General features: G+C 42.8%; 1 protein-coding gene across 2 annotated transcripts; it reads left to right on the top strand.

Moving 5' to 3' along the window:
• The first annotated feature begins 4125 nt into the window (after window positions 1-4125).
• Window positions 4126-20402, top strand: RP2 (RP2 activator of ARL3 GTPase). 2 transcript variants are annotated; one of them, XM_086609760.1, is made up of 6 exons: window positions 4126-4185; window positions 4234-4275; window positions 12245-12910; window positions 14530-14644; window positions 15812-15897; window positions 18832-20402. In XM_086609760.1, exons 1-6 carry the CDS (start codon window positions 4126-4128, stop codon window positions 18913-18915), a joined length of 1053 nt encoding a protein of 350 aa, XP_086465886.1. In that variant the 3' UTR covers window positions 18916-20402. The 2 variants fall into 2 exon arrangements, with proteins under 2 accessions (XP_086465886.1, XP_086465879.1); XM_086609753.1 differs by having other exon boundaries at window positions 4126-4275.
• The last annotated feature ends 627 nt before the right edge of the window (window positions 20403-21029 follow it).

Genomic DNA, 21029 nt, shown 5'->3' with positions numbered 1-21029 from the left:
GTTCCAAAACCGGGGAGGTCGCAGGGAGCAAAACCCCTCTCCTGCCACCAGAACCACCCCCCCTCCACATCAAACCATGACAATATGAATATAGGTGAATCTAATCTTAACTAGAAATCCTTTTAAAAGCTTTATATCTATTCTAGATAAGTTGCCAGGATCTCAAGTACGGGATTTATGACCTTTCCTGATAGAAAACATGAAATGGGCTTTTAGAAAGTAGTTGTCTTGTTGTCTTGATTTTCATGTCTTAGAGGTGATATTTTCAAGGTTTTCTCTATAACCAACAGGATTAAAAACCTGCTTTAAACAGGACACCCTTCAGATTTTGTCACAGAGATGTCATTTCACAAGCTTTAAGAGACACACACACGGAATACAACGAATCTCATTAAGGAGAAGATTGTGTAAGTTTGGCTTCGTGCGTTTTGGCAAGCTTCCAGCAGCACAGAGCAAACGCGATTCTGCCTGGTGTTCAGAGAAGTACAGATGGGCACACAGAGAGCTCTCGCTTCCTTATGCTACCTGTTCAAGACCTGGGCAGATTTCCAGGTCCCGATGTTTACTGAGAACGGCTCTCTCCCTGCACCTTTGGGGTGGTGCACAACAGTGTCAAACGAGAAGGAGGAAAAGGAGTTAGGATCTTCTTACCTACAAGTAAGTAGGCACTACAAAGGTATGTAGGGACAAAAGCCAGATCATACAGGGACACAGCGCACGCACACGCTTTGCCGGTCTGCCTGAGAGGGGCTTCTCTCTTGTGGAAACAGAATCACTGCTCTCCTGGGAAGGACAGCGGAGGTCTGAAAGATTCCTTGTGAGCTGCATGTGCCCAGAAGGTACGGATATGGCAAGGATTCACCAAATCCTTTAGAATATAAGCTTTAGAATGAAAATGTTTTATTTTTCAGTTACCTAGAAACTACCGTCTGTGGATCACAAAGCTCCGTATTGGACTGTAATTAGACATATTTCACAACATCCCCATAAGGGAAATCACTAATTACAGCACTTTGTTGAAATTAAAGTAAGTGTAATAACGGTTGGTAGTGACTATGATATTATTGCAATCTTGTATTATTACACTTTGGGCTATGATTGTATCAAATCTTACAAGCCAAGAGGGTTGAGTCTGGCTGGCATATGAATAGAGAATGAAGAACTGAACTAGGCATTCGCAATTTCTTAAGAAGTCATGTGCTCACAAGTCATATGAATTTGGTCTGGAATAAATATTCTGGTGGTTTTGTGTGGGAAAACACCCTGGTACTTGAGAGGTTGTGTTGTGACAGAGAGACAAAGCCTATGGCCTGTCCTGATCAGTGGTAGCTGATATGGAGGTGATGATTTTGCAAGACAAGTATTTTGGTCATGGCAGTATGGAAAAATCCCAACTCAGAAACTTGCGTTTGCCTTGCTCTTTAGAAATGTAAAAGTTACTTTCTTCTTTTGCATTTAAATGCCTTAGAGAAGCATAACTGGCACCAGTGATGGGGTATTTCTATTGTTGAGCTGGCTCCATCTCAGTAGAAGTCTCTTTACACACACAGACTGTGAAGTCCTCTGTTACAACAGATAATCCATTAATGTGAGGTAACAATATTCTGGTAGTGTAGTTTTAGCTTTTAAAAAAAATGTATCAAATGTTATTTTTATTCTTTCTACCTTTTTTTTTTTTTTTAATGGATGTACAGAAATAGGAGGCTGTTTGCCAAAAGACTGCAGAACTTGGCTAATCTGCATAAATTACACAGTGGTCTGGGAGGACTGTTAGACTTCAAGAGAGTGAGTTAGAAGAGGTGAGAGAGTATCAGATTCCACAGTTGCAAGCTGTCTCCAGCCGGCCTAGCTGGACACACCGTGGAAAAAGCTGGTGCACAAATGACTCAGTGACCAAGACCAGGATCCAGCCAGTCAGCCAGTCGAAAAGAAACAGAATAATGGCTCATGGAGCAAATTTGTATTGTAGCTGAGATGTAAAACTGTATTCTGTGTTGTCATTGGTAGCACTGGCTTGAGCTGCTGACTTGGGCAGTAGCACCAAAAGCTTAGAGCAGGCTTCACACCTGCCCAGGAGAAAGGTTTTGCAGTACAGCTGATGCCAAAAAGGGTGTCAGTCTTCCCCTGCCTTAGCAACCATTTCTGGCCAATTGCTCCTGCTTCCTTCTTTCTGCTGTCCCTGGGGACTTGTGCCAGGTAAGTCTTTCAGCCTGCTCAACTGGCAGAGCATTTATCAGCTGCTTTTCTGGGACTTCTTCTGTCTTCTTCCTCTTCTGCTTCTACAGCAGGATTCAGTTTACGTAAAATATATCTAAATTTATTAAGTGGGTACATATTGGATACAGGTGGGCCAGGTTTTGGTAGCAAGGGGCTGCAGGGGTGGCCTCTGTGAAGAGAGGCCAGGACCCACCCCGTGCCAGATACAGGCACTTCCAGACATCTCCAATGGATCCACCACAGGGCATGGTTGAGCCCTCAGCAACACTGGTGGCACCTCTGGGAAAACATATTTAAGAAAGGGCAAAAATGCTGCATAGCGGTGTGAGAGGAGTGAGGAAAGAGAAACAGCAGTGTGAACAGCAAGATGAGAGAAGAAGAAAAGGTGCTACAGGTGCTAGAGCAGGGATTTCCTTGCAGCCTGTGGAGGATCCCACGATGAGGGGGACATGGCCTGAAAGAACTGTGTCCCATGGACAGCCCATGCTGGAGCAGTTCTTGAAGGACTGCAGCCCATGGAAGGACTCATGCTCGAGGAAAGTGAGAGGAACAAAGAGCAGCAGAGAGGAGCTGTTACGGACTGACTGCAGCCCCCATACCTCAACTTCTCTACATTCCTTGGGAGTGAGGGTGGTGAGGTAGAGGAGTTGGGAATGGAGGGGTGAAGCTGATCCAGGGAAAGTGGTAGGGTGGGGGGAAGGTCTTGTTTTCATTTAGTCTTTGTTTCTCACCATCCAACTCTATATTTGCTTGGCAAAAAATTAAATTAAATTTCCCCAAGTTGAGTGTGTTTTGCCTGTGACAGTAATTGGTGAGTGATCTCCTTGTCTTTATCTCGACCCACAAGCTTTTCCATCTTTTCTCCTCCTGTCCCGTTGAGGAGGGGCAGTGAGCGAGCAGCTGGGTGGGCAGCTGGCCAAGGTCAACCCATCACCGGGTAACAAAGTGTCAGAGACAATTCTGAAGTCTTCACCCTCTACCCTCAGGAATCAAATCTGTAAAATCTTGGGGAAAATGTCTTTTGAGTGTTTGGACAGTCTGATAAAAATTGTGATTTTTTTTTTTTCTCTGGGGAAAAAAATCCACCCAAACCACAGACCCCATTAAAAGCTCTGCTATTGGCGAAGGAAGGCACGAAGCAGTAGGACGCGGCGGGTCCTCAGGCTGCCGCTTGCTGCCGGTGCTCGGAGACACCTGCGGGAAGCAGCCGAGGGAGGGCCGGCTCTCGCGGCGCGATCCTCCCGGCAGCGCGAGCGTGGCACCGATCCCTGCAGCGTCACACGTCCGCAGCGCGACGCGCTTCCCGCGGCGCGGGCTGCCTCGGCAGAAAGCGGCTGGATGCAGGATGCGCCGCTGAGCGTTGCACGCCGCACCTGGCGTTGTCCTTCGGCTTCCGCAGCCGAACCCGCGCCCGGCTCGGGGCGGGACACGGGTTCCCACGGGCGGCAGCTGTTGGTTCCCGGTCGGTCACCGTCCGCCTCCGACCCGCGGCGCAGGGGTCGCGCCCGGTGCCGGGGTAGCCGGGCCCGCTCCTGCGGGTGGCGTGCGGGGGCGCCCTCACCGGGGAGCGGGCGACAGCAGTCACCGGAGAACCGCGTTTTCCCGCTTTCCCCCGGCCCTCTCAGCCCCGGGAGTGTGCTGCCCCCCCCCCCCCCCCCTTTTCCCGCCGGACACCTCTCCCCCGCGTCAGACGGGCCGCGTCGGCAGGCACCTCCCCAACCTCCCCAGGCCGCCCGGAGACGGGCAGAGCGGGACCGGGCGAGGGAGGGGGGGAAAGTGCGGTCGCCACGGGAGACCGGGGGAAACCGGAAGCGGGCGGGGGTGGCGGGGCGGGGCTGCGAGGCGCTGCGCTGGCGCGCGCTCCCGCGCTCCTAGTCTCTCCCCGCGGGCCGGGCGGGTGGCGGCGCCATGGGGTGTTTCTTCTCCCGCCGCAGGAAGCCAGCCCAGGGCGGCCAGCAGCAGCAGCAGGCGGCAGCGGCGGCGGGGGGAGCCGGGCAAGACGCGGCAGCCGGCAAGGAGAAGGCGCCGCCGCAGTACAGCTGGGACCAGCGAGCCAAGGTACCGCCCAGCCGCGGGCAGCCGCCGCCGGGGCTCGCTGGGGCTGGGCGCGGGTATCGGCTGTGTCGGCGGGCAGCGCCTCGCCCTTCGCTGCTGCCCGGGCTTTGCGGGGCTGTAGCCGTGGCAGGGCCCCTGCTCGCCGCGGGGCCGGAGGTGTGTCCCGGGAGGAAGCTGACCCTCCCCCGGTGCCGGCGTTACGGTCCGGTCCGTGGGGCCAAGTGCGTTTATTCAAAAAATAAAAAGTATTGAGCCTAAGGATTTTACCAGGCGGTTTCAGATTGTGCAAGCGGAGAGGGCGGCGCGCTGGGTCCTGTGGCTGCCGCCTGTGCGAGCGTCGGTCCCCGGTCAGGCTGCGCCCCGGAGGCGGCGGCTGCTGCTCCGCCGTGGGGCAGAACGCCGAGGGCAGCGCATCCAGGCGGGTGGTGGCCACCGGCTTGGCTGTGACAGCCACCGCGGATGGTGAGTCTGTCCGTCCACCGTCGGGACTTACTTCTGACACAGAATGTCAAAAACATTTATTATTCCTCTTTGTGTGGTTGTGGTTGGTTTTTTGTTTGCTTCTTTAGGTTGTGTTTTTTGGGTGGGTGTGTTGGTTGGGTTTTTTTTAAAAAAAAAAAAAAAAAAAGCTAGAGGTACTAGAACTAGCCTATCAGTCGCTGAAGTGATAGGTGAAGACAAATCCTTCCCAGTGCTGTTCCCTGACCTGTTGAAGGCAACCACGAAGTCTCAAGCAGGAAAGTACTTACGTGCTGGATTAAACATATTTCTTCCCACCCTCATTGCAAGTTTCACTTCCTAAATACATCATGACATCATAGCCCTGTGAAATTTCCCCACCTCTCCAGCCACCTTTGGGTTGGGAAGGAGAAAACGGAGCAAGCCATAAACTTAATTGATGTGGTTTTAACAAACAAAATCCCCAAACCTTTAGGCCATATTTTGCAAGTATAGAAAAGAAAATGCGTGAACTTATTTGCGTGCTTAGTTTACTTGTTTTTTAAACTTGGCAAGGTGCTCTAGGGTGTTCCTTAAGTCTTCCAAGTAGATTAAGGCAAGCTTAGATGGAAATGAACTAGAGAGCATGCGTATGGCCTGGAGGAATCAGTTCCTTGAGGATGGAGATGACTGATCTGTGTTGGGCTTGTTGTTTTGACTTACTAGTGGATATTCGCAGTGCAGGATTGGAGAGAGAGAGAGAGAAGGGGAGAATGGCAGCCTGTTACTTGTACAGAGACTATTCTCATAGGGAGAGGGCTGTACTGAAACCATATTTTAGAGTAGAAGAACAAATCTTAGCTCTGTGCCAAAGTACATTACTAAATGAGCATTTGAAATCATATGATTTAATCTTAAAGCAAATTCATCAGCTACAGCTCAACTTATATATGAGACTTTTTACTCCATCTGCTTGTAAGGTGCTAACTTCTAAAACTAACAGGAGGAAAGTCAGGACATAGAAACACTTGATTCAGAGAACAGCCAGCCTTGTTGCTAAGGAGATGACTGTTAACATGCTGGAAGCAGCTTCAAGCTAACAGGCAAGGTTTTTACAGCACCAACGATCTATCTGTGTAGAGGAAAAAAAAAAGCATGTAATGTATTGCACATGCAAGAACTTCCTCTTTTTCTATAAAAGACTCTCAGAAACCAGAAGAATCAGTGAGTTCGGGCTGTGCTACTGAACTGCGGAAGCTGTCAAATTAGCTGCTTAATTTTGTACTGTGCAGCTCAAGAACAGCTATTTAACCTTTGAGCCTGTTTCACTTGCTCTTTGCAGCCTTATCTTTCGTTGGGCTTTTGGGTGTATGCTGAGTACATTAAACCAGGAAAGCAGTACTGAGGCATCTGGTCTTAGGTAAAGGAATACTGAGCTTTAGCCTGCTAAACTTGTTGACCCCAGTTTGCATTAAGTGGTACTAAGTCAGTGTTAATGTAGTAGCTTTAAGTATTGTCCCTGATACATTATCCTGTTGTCTATTGCTTGCTCATTTCTGACACATCACATATATTAAAGCTGCTCATTTCACAATTTGTGTTTGTACACGAAGTTAGATTGAAGTCAGTTGGAAAACTTGTGGCATCAAGACTCCTTTTTGTTCATCAAGTGCATTGAATTGTATTCTGAACCCAGAAAATCTCAACTCTGGCAACAGATGTGCTAGTGGTCTTCTGATGTTCGTTTCCTCTTACTATTAAGCATGTGTCGATGCACCATTTGGGTTGGGGGTGCGTTTCTAATTTTAGGCTCTACTACTCAGTGATGCAGATTTGGTGATACAGTGCAATTCTGCAAGCAGGTTTGGCGATTGCCTACAGTTCTTGTAAGCCATCCTCTATATGTTCCTACAGGTGGATAAGTCTTGCTGCTCAGAGACTCCAGCTGTCTTCCTGTAAACCAATGCCGTGCTGACACTCTTACTGTAGGCAGAAAAATGTAGGGACGTTTGCGTGCTTGTCTGATTAGGGATGTGAACAGAGGTGACAGGTAGCTGACAGTTGTGCTGGAAGAAGCTCTGAACGTGAGGAGTTCCTCCAGTGAAACTATTTCTTCTGCTTCTGAAAGACAGCATTGTTAGTGTAGTCTATTTTAATTGTGTTCTGGTGGCAAAGATTTATTAGTATTGGTACTGCCTGTTAGTGTAGGCTTAGCCAAAGCGTAATATGACAATATCCTAGTGACAATGTAACTCTTGCATAATAGTCCCAAAAATGGACTGTGTGGTAGAAAACTCCAAATACAAAATATTATAAGATGCTGATAGTTGAATTGAAATTAAGGAATGTATGTGAATCTGAGGGGACTTTTCAGATTTCTATATGACCTCATTTAAGTGAGGACAGAAGTCCATGTTTTTAAGATATGTAAAAATGAATTAAATTTAGATTGTGTCATAAGTCTGATGGGATCTCTATAATGCTTGCTGACCCTTGGGTTTGGAAAACTGTGTGAAGGTTACTTATTTTGCAATAGAAGAATCAAAAAATCAGCTCATCTTGAAAATAGAAGGGACATATAGACAGGAACTAGGGTTTTGTGTCTTGTGATTGCAGATATACCCATGTGCTGTGACCTTCTCTGCAGAAGAAACACAAAAATCTGCATCATCTTCTTTACTATTGTCTCATATTTAAAGAAGTAGGATTAGATTAATTATGATCACAATGGCATTTAAAGCTTAGAAGACTTTCCTTCCCAGATGATTTTTCCTTTTAGAAAGAACAAGTTAGTTTTTGTTTTATGTCAGTTGACTTGCAACTTAACTGCTTTAGTTGACAGGAAACACACAGCTATCATATTGAGCTGTGATGGCTAAATTCAGACAGTTTTAAAAAAACTCAGAGGTGTAACTTTCTACATAAATCATGGTCTTTTGTTAGTTACCTTACATTTGAGGATTCTGCTAGAGAGGTCTGAGCTGACGTGGACATCTTGAACTATCTAGATCTCATTTAGGTAGCCACTTTATATTTTATTTTGGAATACAAATAAAATAACTTTTTTCTTTTTTTTTTTTCTAATTAGACAGTGAAATACTTTTGTCCTTAAATCCAGTGCATCTCTCTTAACACTGCCCAGTGCACCAGATGAACTACTGCTATATTTCTCAAAATGTAGTCTATCAACCGAGAAACAGTTAGCAGGTTCATGTTAAACAGTATTTCCAGTTAAGTCAGATACAGGTGTGTAGTACCTTCCTTTCTTCTTCCTCTTCTCCTTTCTGCAGTATTTGGCAGTGGTTTGTTCCTCAGAAAAGCATGAGAATGACCATTCTATGCTATTACAAGTACTCTGGAAGAGAGGGAAAGATTGCGAAGAATAGAATGAAATGTGCATTCAAACTGGGTTATTGTCTGCATTTAAACTCAAGGTGCATAGGAGATGCTCCAAGATGAAAAATTGTGTGCTAATGACTGGAACCTGTACATGTTGTCTCTTTCCACTTTTCCGTGTTGCCTAAGAATGTAGAAATCTGCCAGAGGTGAGTAACTTCAACAGTTTCCAGAGGGTGTTGCAACTCAGTGCTTAAGGGCACCAATCCCATGCAAGTATGAATATGAAGAAGTGTCTAGGCCTGGGAATGCACTTTTCTTGCTTGTTTCCTTTCTGTTAATTCCCCTACTGACAAAAATAGCACGTAAAGCCTCTCAAGTTTGTGTGCCTACCCTATAGCTGCAGCTTTTAATGTCACTGGGTCAGCAGCCAACTCTTGTATGTCATCAACTGTATATGAAGTTCATAGCTGAACCACCTTCTGTTGTAATTTAGAGAGACAGGGAATGATTTTTTGAGAATGATATTTAAAAGAGAAGACCTTAGTGTAAATGATTTAGAAAGACTTTACAAATTATTGTTTGCTCAGCAGGCTAGACCCGGGTGACTAGGCTACAACAGTAATCCATTAAGAACAGCAGTGCCTTCTCATATTTGTGGTGGCACATCATTGCTGACTAAAACTCTTTTCCTGATGTACCCAGTAAAAAAGTCTTGTTAAGACATGAACTCATGCCAGAAAGTGTTCAAGAAGCTGTTGGGATCCTTGGTGATTCTAGGCACAGTTACCACTGTAACCTGTACTTCTAAGTCTTCTTCCAAATGGGAGCTGCCTAGTCTTTGTGCCAGTAAACTGGATAATGATGGCTAAAGAGATGTACGTCATCCGCAGCCTTCACGTCTGGCCTCTGACCTTCTTGCAAGACAAGTGTTGGCAGGAAGGAAAGCTGCTTAATACAGCTTGCGCTTGTTGCAGCAGAACTTCCCAGAGTTCAAAGCAACCATGACAAACTTTTGTTTGCCTCTCTTCTCTCCTTTCTTTGTTCTTTAAAATCTCTGCTCCTTACAATTTGTCCTCTAGTCCTTTGTAGCAGACTTACCACCAATGTCATTGCTGATAACTGAAGATGAAATTTCTGTACCCCTCTGTTGAGGAGGAAGAATGTTGTGTAAGCAGGGATTACTTTTTTTTGTCATCATATCTGGTTATTTTAGGTCACTCTATGGGGTAATTCCTGAACCTGTGCGTAGCACTTCTGTTGGAAGGTTTCAGCTCTTGAGCTGTGCCAGTATCTACTAATGCATGGCTCGTATCTACACCAAAAACTCTTTAAAATTCAGCTGAAAGCATTGAAAGTTGCTTCTGTAACTACTGTCACCGTTTGGACTTATACAAGCCTCGGGGAGGAGGGGGGGGGGGGGGCAAAAAAACCAACCCACATTAAAAAATGTATTAAGGGATGGAGAGTAAAGCATCTGTCTGGGTGAGATGAGTGGATTTGGACAATGTTCTTTTAAGCTTTATTCAAATGCAAAGGATAAACAGATGAGTTACCAAACAGTTGATTTTTGTTGAGCTGCCACATACTTCAGATTTTACAGCAAAAGTTGCACCAGATGAACAGGCAGAGATATCTAGGTAGCTGTGGTTATGGTTATATGAGGCTGCAGATGCTACCACCTTCTGTTGCTTTTGTTCTTCCTAGCCTGCTTTTTTGCTACATGGCCTAGACAGAGCCTAAGAAGCAGTTAGTGTTGGCTGTCAGGGGAAGGAAGGTGAATGCAGTGATTTGATATTAAACCTGTTTATGATAGCTGCAGAGTTCAGAGCTGGTAAGCATGAAACTCCATGATGAGCATGTTAGCAGCTGTTGGATGTATCCTCAAAATTGTAGCTCTGCCTTCATGCTCCTTTCTTTGGCGTGTTTCTTTTATCTAGGGGAAGTGAAACATTCGGATCTGCTACAGTGTGTCGGGTTACCCCTTCCTCGCAGGGGCCATAACCCAGTGTGGAGAGGGAGTCAAATCTACTTCATTCAGGCCCTCCAGTCAGTCAATAAATACTCTTGGTCTTTAAAAGGAAAACTGCAAAGCAAGATTAAATGAAAGTGGTGAACTCCCCAGTGTGGTGAACAAACTGAGAAGTAAGAGTTGTGTCAGAGCAGAACTCTTAATTCATCTCAGGGAAATAAAATTGAGCTCCTGAATCTGGTAATAAGCTGACTTTTTTTTTTTTTGGTCATTAAACTCAATTACTACTCTTTCTCAAGTGTTCTCATTTGAAACTGTCTGTAAGTTGTGGGTTAGCTGATTAACCAGTGTTTTTCACCTAGGCCTAAACAAAATTGCAAGGCAAAGTTGAAGTTTCACACATCTCTGTAAAGGCCGCAGTGTAGGATGAGCTTGTGCTGCTTCAGAGGCTTTTTAGAGCAGAGAGGTTTAGAAGGACACACTTAGGTGTCAACTTTCAAAAAAGCTGTAGGTTCTGGAAACTTTGAACTTCTCCTTCCTGAGAGAAGTAACTGTTCTTCTGGACCCTGTTGTGAAGGCAGTAAGCCTTCCATGATTATTAAAAAAAACTCCAACGTGTATATACATAAATAGGAGATGCCTGGGAAGGATGTGTCCAAAAGCAATTTTGATACTTATATTCTCAAGTATGAGAGAATATGAGTATAAATATCTTGTATATGGATCAAATATGTAACATTACATGGAACTTAAGACCTTAAAGGGTTTGAATCCCAACCATACTTTGCGGCTGAGTCTCCATGCTGCGTCCCTTATCATATGAGCCTCTCAGTTTTATTTATAACTCTTCCAACTCACTTTCTTGGGTGTGTACCAGTGGTATTAAATATGATAAAGGAGAGATTTCTAGGAAGCCATCTTCATTGTCTCAACTTGCATTTTATTTGGAAAATTCATCAGCTGCAAACCACCTTTCCTGTTTGGAGGTCAGATATGTGGTCTGTAAAAGAGTATGTTTTATTGGTTGGTAAAGACTTTTAGCTTCCATTAGCTGTTCTGGACAAAAGCTACCTAGGCTGAGCTAACTTAGTGCTAGCACATCCTGGTTTATGCCTTTTTCTGGTCTCTAAATCTCACGTGAATGTTTGAAATGCGGAAGAGGAGGAGGAATTTCTTATAAATGGGCTATCTAGAAACTGCTGTAACGCATTAACACTGATTATGGTGCAGCAAGCTTTAGGACCCTCAGGCTGATAATCAAATAGCAGGTTTGTGAAGTGGTCTTGTGTTAGACTAGTTCAGGTACTTACATATTTCTGAGTGCTATTTTAATAAGCGTTCACAAGAGGGCAGAGTAGAATGTGCTCTGGGAAGCGTAATTGTCTTGAGACTCACGATCTGGAAATGACCCAGCTCTGATTCCTTCGGTGTTATGACAGCACCGGCTGTATTATTCATGCTGTCTACCTGTATCATATACCATCCTGGGCGCCATGTGGCTCTTCAGTCTCGGCTCCACAGCAGAGAGTCCCAGGGGAACTCAAGGGTCCCTCCCCAGCAGGGAGGGGGGGAGGTCCGTAAACGTGCACCCAAACAGCACTGCCAATGTTTGCTTGTCGATTGTGGCTAAAACAATTATGTAGCTATTGTGCTAACAACTATGAGATTTTTGTGCTAACAAGATGATGCTGTGACACAGGTAAGCAAGCTCTTTGTAGTTTGCAAACATAATAAAGGAGATACTGCTTGAAAGCATCAAGGTTTCCTTGCAATGTGTTCGGGTGTGACAAATATGACCAAGAAAGCTACTTGAAAAGGAAATACTGTGTATCTCAGCTTTATGAATCTTCCAGTATGTTGGGCAATTCATTTATTACAGTTATTACAATGATACCTGGGACCATCATCCTTGTTGAACCAGTTTAGTGTCCAAAAAGAAAACTAGCTCCCCCCTTTCCATATTAGAGGACAGAGTTAGGTTGTTTTTTTTTTTTCCTGGAGCATCTTAGAAGTGTAGTTTCAATTCGTTGTTGTACTGTGCATTCCAGCAGTTTAGCTGAAAGATCTTCTGGTCTTTCATCACTCCTCAAAGAGTTTTCTGGCAGGTTATCCTGTACGATGCAGTGTTGCCTCAATTAATGCAAGTCAATTGACATTTAGCATTATAATATGATCTGTATGTGAAGACTTTCACATTCTTTTTTTTTCTTTTTCTTCCTCCTTCAGATTGACCCCAAAGATTACACTTTTTCCGGACTTAAAGACGAAACTGTGGGTCGACTGCCTGGAAAAGTAGCAGGGCAACAATTTGTCATTCAGGACTGTGAGAACTGTAGTATCTACATATTTGACCATTCTGCTACAATCACTATTGATGACTGTGTAAACTGCCAAATCTTTTTAGGACCAGTAAAAGGCAGTGTGTTTTTCCGTGGCTGCAAAGATTGTAAATGCGTGGTGGCCTGCCAGCAGTTTCGCACTCGGGACTGCAGAAGGCTGGAAGTATTCTTGTGCTGTGCCACCCAGCCCGTTATCGAGGCCTCCACAGGTATGAAATTCGGATGTTTCCAGTACTACTATCCTGAGCTTGCTTTCCAGTTTAAAGATGCTGGACTGAGTATCTTCAATAACACGTGGAGCAACATCCATGACTTCACCCCTGTGTCAGGAGAAAACAACTGGGGCCTTTTGCCTGAAAACGCTGTAGTTGAAGATTATGTTCCTCTGCCCAGCTCTGAGGAGCTGAAAGCCGTCAGAATTTCTACCGATGCGATGAGGAGCATAATACCAGTAACTCGAGGGCGGAGACAGAAAAGCAGCGATGAGTCGTGTTTGGCCATGTTTTTTGCTGGTGACTACACTACTGCAAATGCCAGGAAGTTAATTGATGAGGTAAGTGACCTTTGTCTGGTTCAGCTTTGTGAATTTCTAATTGAACTTTCCTCCTGATAGCCTCCAGTGCTCCCTGAAGGGAGAACACAGAGGCTCTACTTGTCTACTAACCATACCAAGCAACTGCGCTGTTTAAAACCTTAAAGCAAGGTAAGAGACCGGAGCTCGCCTGATCAGACAGTTGTCTTGCAGCTGACATCCTGTGACTGGCACATCTATCCTCTAATAGTTCCAGTGTGCTTTCCACTACGGCACGCCAAAGCTACACTACGTTCTGAAGAAAATGCGTAGTTGATTTGATGAACTTGGCCAAACGTAGAGTAAGTGATTGGCAATGCTTGTGAAAGGGATATAGCCAATTACCTTGTTAGCTCATTGCCTTGAAAGTCTCAGCTAACAAAACAGTCTGTCCTCAAAGTTTTTCCAGTACTAACAGAGACTTAAAAAAAATAACATGTTAAATTGCATCCCTCCTGCCACCCAGTATTGGATTTTTTTTTTTTCTGGAAGAGGCAGAGTGTTTGTCAGGCTGATCAGCTGTGTTTGATTACTTAAATAGCTTCTCTTCCCCCCCTCACCTCCCCCCCACCTCCTTTCAGGCAGCAGCTCCCAAGCTTGGCTGAGTTTGGGCTTTCTTGGGACTAAAATCTGGGAGTGGCTGGCTGCCTTTAGCACCCTGGAGTGCCAGGGATGACAGAGCAGAGCCAGTACTCATGAGCCACAGCTTTTGAGAGATCGATCTGCAAAAGCTGCTGATCAGTGTTGTAAGATCAACAGAACAACCGAGCTCCTTCTCTTGGGTTTTTAACTACAAGGAAAGCAAGCTGTATGGTATTCCCTCCTCCCGCCCTGTCTCCCAACCATATTTATGTTGAATTTTTATGGAACCGAGTTACTAACAGCTACTTGAGTGACGGAAGATAATGATACTTATGGGTTGTTTTTTTTTTCTGCAGAAGGAATAGCTACAGTAAACAGGACAAGAGATGTGTTCTCCTGTGTTAGTAGTTCTTTAGAAATCAGAGTTAAGATGCTAAAAGACTAGTTAGTGAGATTCTATGGAAATCTTACTGCTCTGTAGATTAATGGATGCTTTGGAAGTACAAATACAGTTGCTCCTTCTCTGCATGCTTCTAGTTTCATATTAGGTTTGAAGTAAAAAGCTGTGTGTGTTCGAAAGCTTGTAACTTTTTTTTCTAAAATTGAAAACTTCAGCAGTGGATAGATGAGAGTTTAAGCTAACGCTTGACTGAACTATTGCAGACTAATGAGAGCTAACTGCTTGACTCCAGATGCTGAATGCTTTTAAATCCCATTAGTTTCAGCTTGTGAGGGATTGTGGGGGGAAAAACACAACCCTGGGCCATAATATAAAACAAAAACATTCACATTTAGTCCTCTAGGTACACTAGGGCAGAGGAGAAAATCTGGATGAATGGAATGAAAATAAACAGAAATGTAGAAGAAGCAAATGGCCTTTGAAAAGAGTAAAAAGGGTCCCTTTGCTCTGTGGCTTAATGTGTATGGGGAAAATGTTCTATTCCAGTGTAGTCTGGATACTCGAGCTGAACGTTCTGCCTTAGCAGCATTTTTAATATGAATTCTTTCTCTGTTAACAGATGACTGGCAAAGGCTTTCAGCTGGTACAGACTAAAGAAGTCTCAATGAAGGCAGAGGATGCTCACAGAGTTTTCCAGCAGTGTGCATCAGAATTCATTCCACTGCTTGAAAAAGGTGAGTTTGTGTTCTTTTCTTTCTCGATATAGAAATCTAGCTGTCACTAGAGAGTCCTGGAGAAGAAAGAGGAATGAAGGAGAAATTTGTTTCAAGGACATAGTGTAAAGCTAGTTGAGATGAGTTTTGGAAGCCTCAATTAGGCCCTGAACCAGCCAGAAGGCCTGAAGGCATCAGAAATGAGCTATTCCCCATGTATTTTGTGGCTCTGCCCCCCCCCTCTAGTGGTCCAACCGCATAACTCAGGAACAGTGGCACATGCAGATCTGTCTGGGGCGGTGAAAAGCAGCTCATGATTTTAGACTGGTTCTAACTTATCACCATTGCGGCTCAAACACCTAGATGTTCATTGTTTCTGCACACATATTTAAGCAAAACAGTATAGATGTGTATAAAGCAGGTGAGTGTTAAATTTCTGCTTATAACTGGTGTACTGTGAGAGTATTTCAAAAGCCTTTTTATTGATCTGACTGTAGTTGGTTTTTGTCTCCTCCTGCAGAAGTACTGACATCTTGCCATCTGTTACATGCTAAAGCTCAGTACACGCTCCCAAACTTAGTAGCAACATGCAGTTTTTCTCATAGTAACCTAAGAGGTCTGTGATGCTCATTGCAAGAATGAGACAAAAGTTATTGTACCTCAGACAACAGTCTAGTTTAAGGGCTATTTTGCACCCACGTGGGAAGAAATAACGTGTTCAGAACGAAACCAGAGAAAGGGGATCTGCAAATAGTGGGTGAGAACAAGTCTAAAAATCAGGCAGTTTGCTATCTTGGGACTGAGGCAAAAATGCTTGAATGACTCAGTCCTACTCCAGATGTCTGTGAAATGGCTCACTATTTGAACAGTATAGTCTGACTCACTTCCATGATGCCCCGCGCTCCTTAGCATTTTTGTGCCGTTGCTGCCTTTCGCGAAGTAAAACTGGAATCCTGCCAGAGTCTCGGCAAAAATGAGCATGGAATTGCAGATATTTTCTTCTCGGATAACACTGTACTTTGAAGCTATCGTTAAGTGTTTTTAATTCTTTATCTTGCCTTATGGCTGCTCAAGCAAAAAACATAAAATGATTCTTGCAAGCTTCGCAATTCCCTATGGGTTGAGAAACCTACAGTTTCAATGCCAAGCTTAAAAGTAGTATTGATTCTGAATTAACCTATCTTCTAGGTCCAGTGGTTGCTTTGGAGTTCAATGGAGATGGTGCTGTGGAAGGATGTCAAAGTACTATAAATGATGTTTTTAGCGGGACCAAGGTAAGCTGGTGTATTGCTTTATTGGCAGAAAATGTTACAGAACGTCTAGGATGCTTCGTGGTCAAGCTGTAGCATTGACGTACTGCACCGTCTTTTTAGGTTTCTGAATAGTAAAATCGGAATATCCTTTTTGTTGTTTTGGTTTTTTTGTACTCAAAACTCAAGTTGCTTGTCAGAGACAAGAAAAATTGCCTTAGGAAAGACAGTAGTACTAAATCCCCATATCCAAGGTTTACTTTTGTTGTGTAGGGTATTGCAGAATGCCTTCCTTCAAAGGCATTTTTCTTTATTTATCAGCTTGTTTTGCTGTAGCTTCTTTACACCACACCTTCTCTTTGCTTGTGCCCATTTCTCTGAATGGCAATGGTTTGGAGAAAGTTTTGAGAAGTAGTGTCCATACAGCTCCTTGCTATCTTTCAGTTCCTTTCGAACCAGTTACTCAGAAGTAGGCTGGCCAGTTTCTGGAAAACAGTCGTCTTGCAATAAGTCATCTTAAATGCAGCTAATGTTTGCTTTTTTTTGTGTGTTTGCTATTGTACCAGCAAAACCTGATGTGTAGCTGGCCTTAATTTGGCACTCTGAGTCTGGAAAATACTTGAACTACAGTCTGAGCAGTGTTGCGGTATTACTGATTCTTTCTTGTGACCCAAAGGTCATCACTGCAAATTTTACCATAAAAATGGCCTCTTTAAGCAGGAGCTTACAGTGGTGTTTTTTAGTGTGGTTAGTTTTTTTTTTTTCATATAGAACAAAGCTGATACTGGGTAGGTAATTCGCTGGTTCTTCTAGATCTTTTTCTCTATTCGAAGACTGAAGTGATATTAATTATCGCAACAAATAAAATTTTCTTTTCCTCACCTAAATGACTGGTGGCTGTTATAATAATACTATGAATGCTCTGATCTGAGATGCATCGAGAAACCTCAGACTGTGCTCTTCATGCTGTGAAGTAAGCATTGTTCTTGAAGGTGATCTGTAGCGTTTGGGTTCCGTTTCAAATGTGAAATTGCTTACTGCATCTGGATTTAAAACTTCTGTTTACAGCCTGGTTCCATAGTAAAATCTACCTCACTTATTAAATACTTGCTGTGCCGAATTTTAAGAAACAGAACTTTAGGCTTCCTGAGAAGTATATATCTTTATTTTGATAAAACGTAACTTCAAAACATCTGATAAACACTGAGTTTGTGCATGGATCCCTGGATAATTGAATATCACAAGTATATATTTTTTAGAAAATGTATTTCTTTCTTGGGACATGATTTGCAAGTAATTTGGGGAGTAACATTACTACCAGAAAGTTCAGGAATGTTCTAGATAATGATTGCACCTCATTGTTGGCTGCCCTTATGTGTGAGAGTTGTTATAGTGCTCAGAAAGAATTATAGGCATCCTTGATCAAGAAACAATGACAAAAGCCCTTAGGAAGACATGTATCCTGTAAGACTTTGCAGGAGATAATCTGCTTTTAAGCAGGTGGCTACATTTGCATTTGAAAACCAAGTAAAAATTATTAAATTAATCTGTTAATAACCTTAATTTCACCAGGTTTTTATTTCTGAAATAAATCTGATAAACAACTCTAGATACTCTAGTAGGGGGTAGAAAAGTTCTTCAGCAGTAGCACCACTAGAGTTTTTTGAGCTGTTTGGTAGAAACGACATGTTACAAGGAGAGCTCTACGCTATGCATTTAAGCGGACTTCCTATTTGTGTGGACTAGGTACATCTATGCTCCTTACCACTGACATTCTTTCTGGTGTGACCTTCTGCACTTTTTTTGGCGTTCTTTCTAGTGCTGTTCCTCCATCTCATCACTTAATCATAAAATACTCTGCAAAATGTAAATTTTAATATCCTGGTAGGGAAGGATGCTGAAAGAAGGTATTCAACTGTTGTGGCCAAATAATTGGTAGATGTTCTCAAGTCCCTTCAAACAGAGGTCTACCATGCATCTAAGCAACAGTGTAGGAAACTACTTGCTTTGTGATGATATGATCTTTTTTTTTTATTGAAAACTTACTGGTCAACAAAATATTAATCTTAAAATGTAGTTAAAGTAAGCCAGTTCAATGAACTGTTATGTTTTACATTCATGTGATATTCTAAGATGAAGCAGAGAAGTGGTGACTGTAGGAGCAGAGCCATCTGGAATAACCCATTCCTACAGTCCCACTGCACTTCAGAACAGCTCAGTTGGCTGTGCTCACACTGATGTGCTCAGGCAGTGATGAATTCTTCTTAAGGTATAGAAAATATAAGATAGTAAGAACTCAATTTAAGTTTTTGATTTAGGCTGTCACTTAGGTGTTGAGATTGAACAGCCTTATCACTTTGTTATACTGAACTACTTGGGTGTTGCCTGAGGCATTTGTAGTTGACTTGCAGAAAGCTTTTGAAGGCGACTGTCCTAGAGCTTGGACTTTCACATGCATTGATCAATTTTGCAAAATGCAAACGTAACAGAAGTTATTTAAAGAAGCAGCTAAGGTTTCTGGGGGGAATGTAGTGCAAGAGAGTCTTTCTTACAATCTCTGCCTTTCTGTTAAAAGAAAGCTTAATGGTAGTCTAAGGTTTTGTGTTTGTTTTCCCCCCCATCTGCTGGACAGAGTTGGACTTTACCAAGCAAAATAAATCTAAATGGACACTAGTTGAAGCTGTGACACCTAAATAATCAAGCCCAAAACTTTTAATTCCCATCAGTGGAAGGCTAGGGTTACTGCAGCTAGCATGTCTGCTAGGAACAGGTGATGGTAACAAAGGGTGCACTGGGGCTGGGAGAATTTTAGGACTATTCTAACACAGTGGAAACCAACAGAGTTGTGCCTTTCATGAAATGCAAAAATAAAAATAACCATTACGGGCTCTGAATGAGCAAAGACTACTTGAATGTCTTTATCAGTGATGCATAACTGTCTCCTTGTTAATAAAACAGGTTTTTGTATCAGAGAGCAAGGCATCAGCGTCTCAAGATGTAGACAATTTCTACAACTTTGCTGATATGCAGATGGGAATGTGAAGTTTAACATGAAGGTGTTCATGTACAGTTTGTCTCAGCACTCGGACGTCACTTGGCTTGAGTATGTCTGTAGTATCTGAGAAGTTTTGTCATTTGGTTTTGTATTTCTCATATATCCCTTTTATAAAGTTATTGGTGGTTTTAATACTGTATTACCTGAACTGGAGTAAATGGCATAGCTCCCCGCGTCTGTTGTTTTTGAAACTTACATTTCAACTCCAGAAACAATGGAGGTTTTCTACTAACTTTTTACAGTTATTTCTAAACTTCTATGGACACTTCAATGTTTCTTGTCAACATCTAATGATAAGACATGTTTGAAAAGTGCAATGCTGATCCAAGTTTGATGTAGTAGTAACTGTTATCTGTAACTCAGACACATTGTTTAGAAAGTGCATTTATGTGAAACTCACTGTTCGAAACTTTCCCACGTGCAAATTTGTCTTCACTGGGGTCCAGGGAAGAAGCTGGAAAGTCGTGGGCTTTTCTGAAAGCCTAGTCTGAAATCAATTCTCCATATAGCATGCTTTCAGAATCAGTGTGTGACTTACAAAATGTGCATCTGGCTTATTCTGCTTCAGCATCTTTTTTGAATAAAGTTGTTGCAGCAGCATTTATGCTGAGACTTGTCATAACAGCATTCTGGTAAGTGATTACTCACCAGGCACTTCTGCTCTGAGGTGAATTCTGAGCACGAGTGCTCTGCTGAAGATGCTCTGAGGTCCACTCGCAGTGTCTGGCAATAAAGCTGCATCCAGTATTCCCACGTCATGTATGCGATATACATGAGGTTCCCTTGGACTCAGAGCAATGAATCTCTGGCACCGTTTTTGTTTGCTAGAAGGGACGTAACAGCAACCAGGAGTTGGAGGAGGGTTCTGATGGCATTAAAAAAGCTCTTCCTCACTAGACCCCAGGAGAAGGGTTTTACGCTCAGTAGTAGTACTGAAAATTTGGCTGTAAGGTAAAGTACTACACACTGCTGTAGGGTTTATTTTGGATTGCTTCTAAAAACAGAGCAAAGAAGTGCTACTAGCATTTTGGGAGATGCATTTGAATAGTGATCAGTAAGGATGCTTATTGCTATATAGTGCATATTAGAATGCAAATCTATACAGATATTAATCATGTGATTGATTTATTTTTGCATATTACATCCTTACTGATTTTTCTACACAAACTTAAAGCTTGTGTCCAGGTTTACAAGCCCTCTGTAATACTTGAACATATTGTGCATGGAGACACACAAAACCAAATTTCTTAATTAAAATTGTGACTTGCCAGTTTATGTAGCCTTTACAATCCATTGAACGGATGGGGGCTGTGTTAAGGTGCTAAAGCAATAATTTCCTCATTGTGGTCATCTGTCAAAAGGGAAGATCTTGTGCATCTTAACTGAAAATGAGTCTCGACTCATCCGTTTCACAGCTCTGGAGCTCCAAAAGTGGGTGGCTAAAAACACATCTCTAATTTTTTAGAATTAGCACATGAAATCTGTTCTGCTGAAATTCATAGTTCTATTATGCCCAAGAGATGTTCTGAGCTGTCATTTTTTTGCCCTTAGTTTAAACTATACATTGAGAATATGTCCTTAGGACCTCTTGTTGAAGTTATGCATAGATTAAATAAGGAAGAATATCTCCTCAAGTCACTAAACCGTTAGTGTGCTGAAAGTAAGAAAAATGTCATTTGTGTGAAATGTTTTTATTTGACAAAGTGAAATAAAATCAAATTGCCAGCAGAATTTGACTGGTAGTGAAAATTACCACTTATTTGCATTTAGCCAGCCAGGACTTTTTTTTTTTTAATGTGTGAGGAGAGGCTGTGAAAACAGCTAAAAATCTTACATCGGTTTCCAAAGTACTAGCGCAACTCATCAATGAACATTTGCAGGAATTATTCTAGATGCATACAGTAAATGTATTTTTCTGGTATGGACAGTACATTAAAATTGTGTAATGTACTTCAGAACTGTAATTATGTAATTTATCTAAGCAGTACATATATTGGACCATCTTGGTCTCTAAACTTTTACATATAATGTTTCTAAACTTATATGCTGACACATGATTATATGTACATTTATAGTTTATTTTTTATATCATCAACCTGCT

Source organism: Tauraco erythrolophus, chromosome 1 (assembly GCF_009769465.1).
Source record: "Tauraco erythrolophus isolate bTauEry1 chromosome 1, bTauEry1.pri, whole genome shotgun sequence".
Taxonomy (NCBI): Eukaryota; Metazoa; Chordata; class Aves; order Musophagiformes; family Musophagidae; genus Tauraco; species Tauraco erythrolophus.
This window is presented reverse-complemented; position numbering and strand designations above follow the sequence as displayed.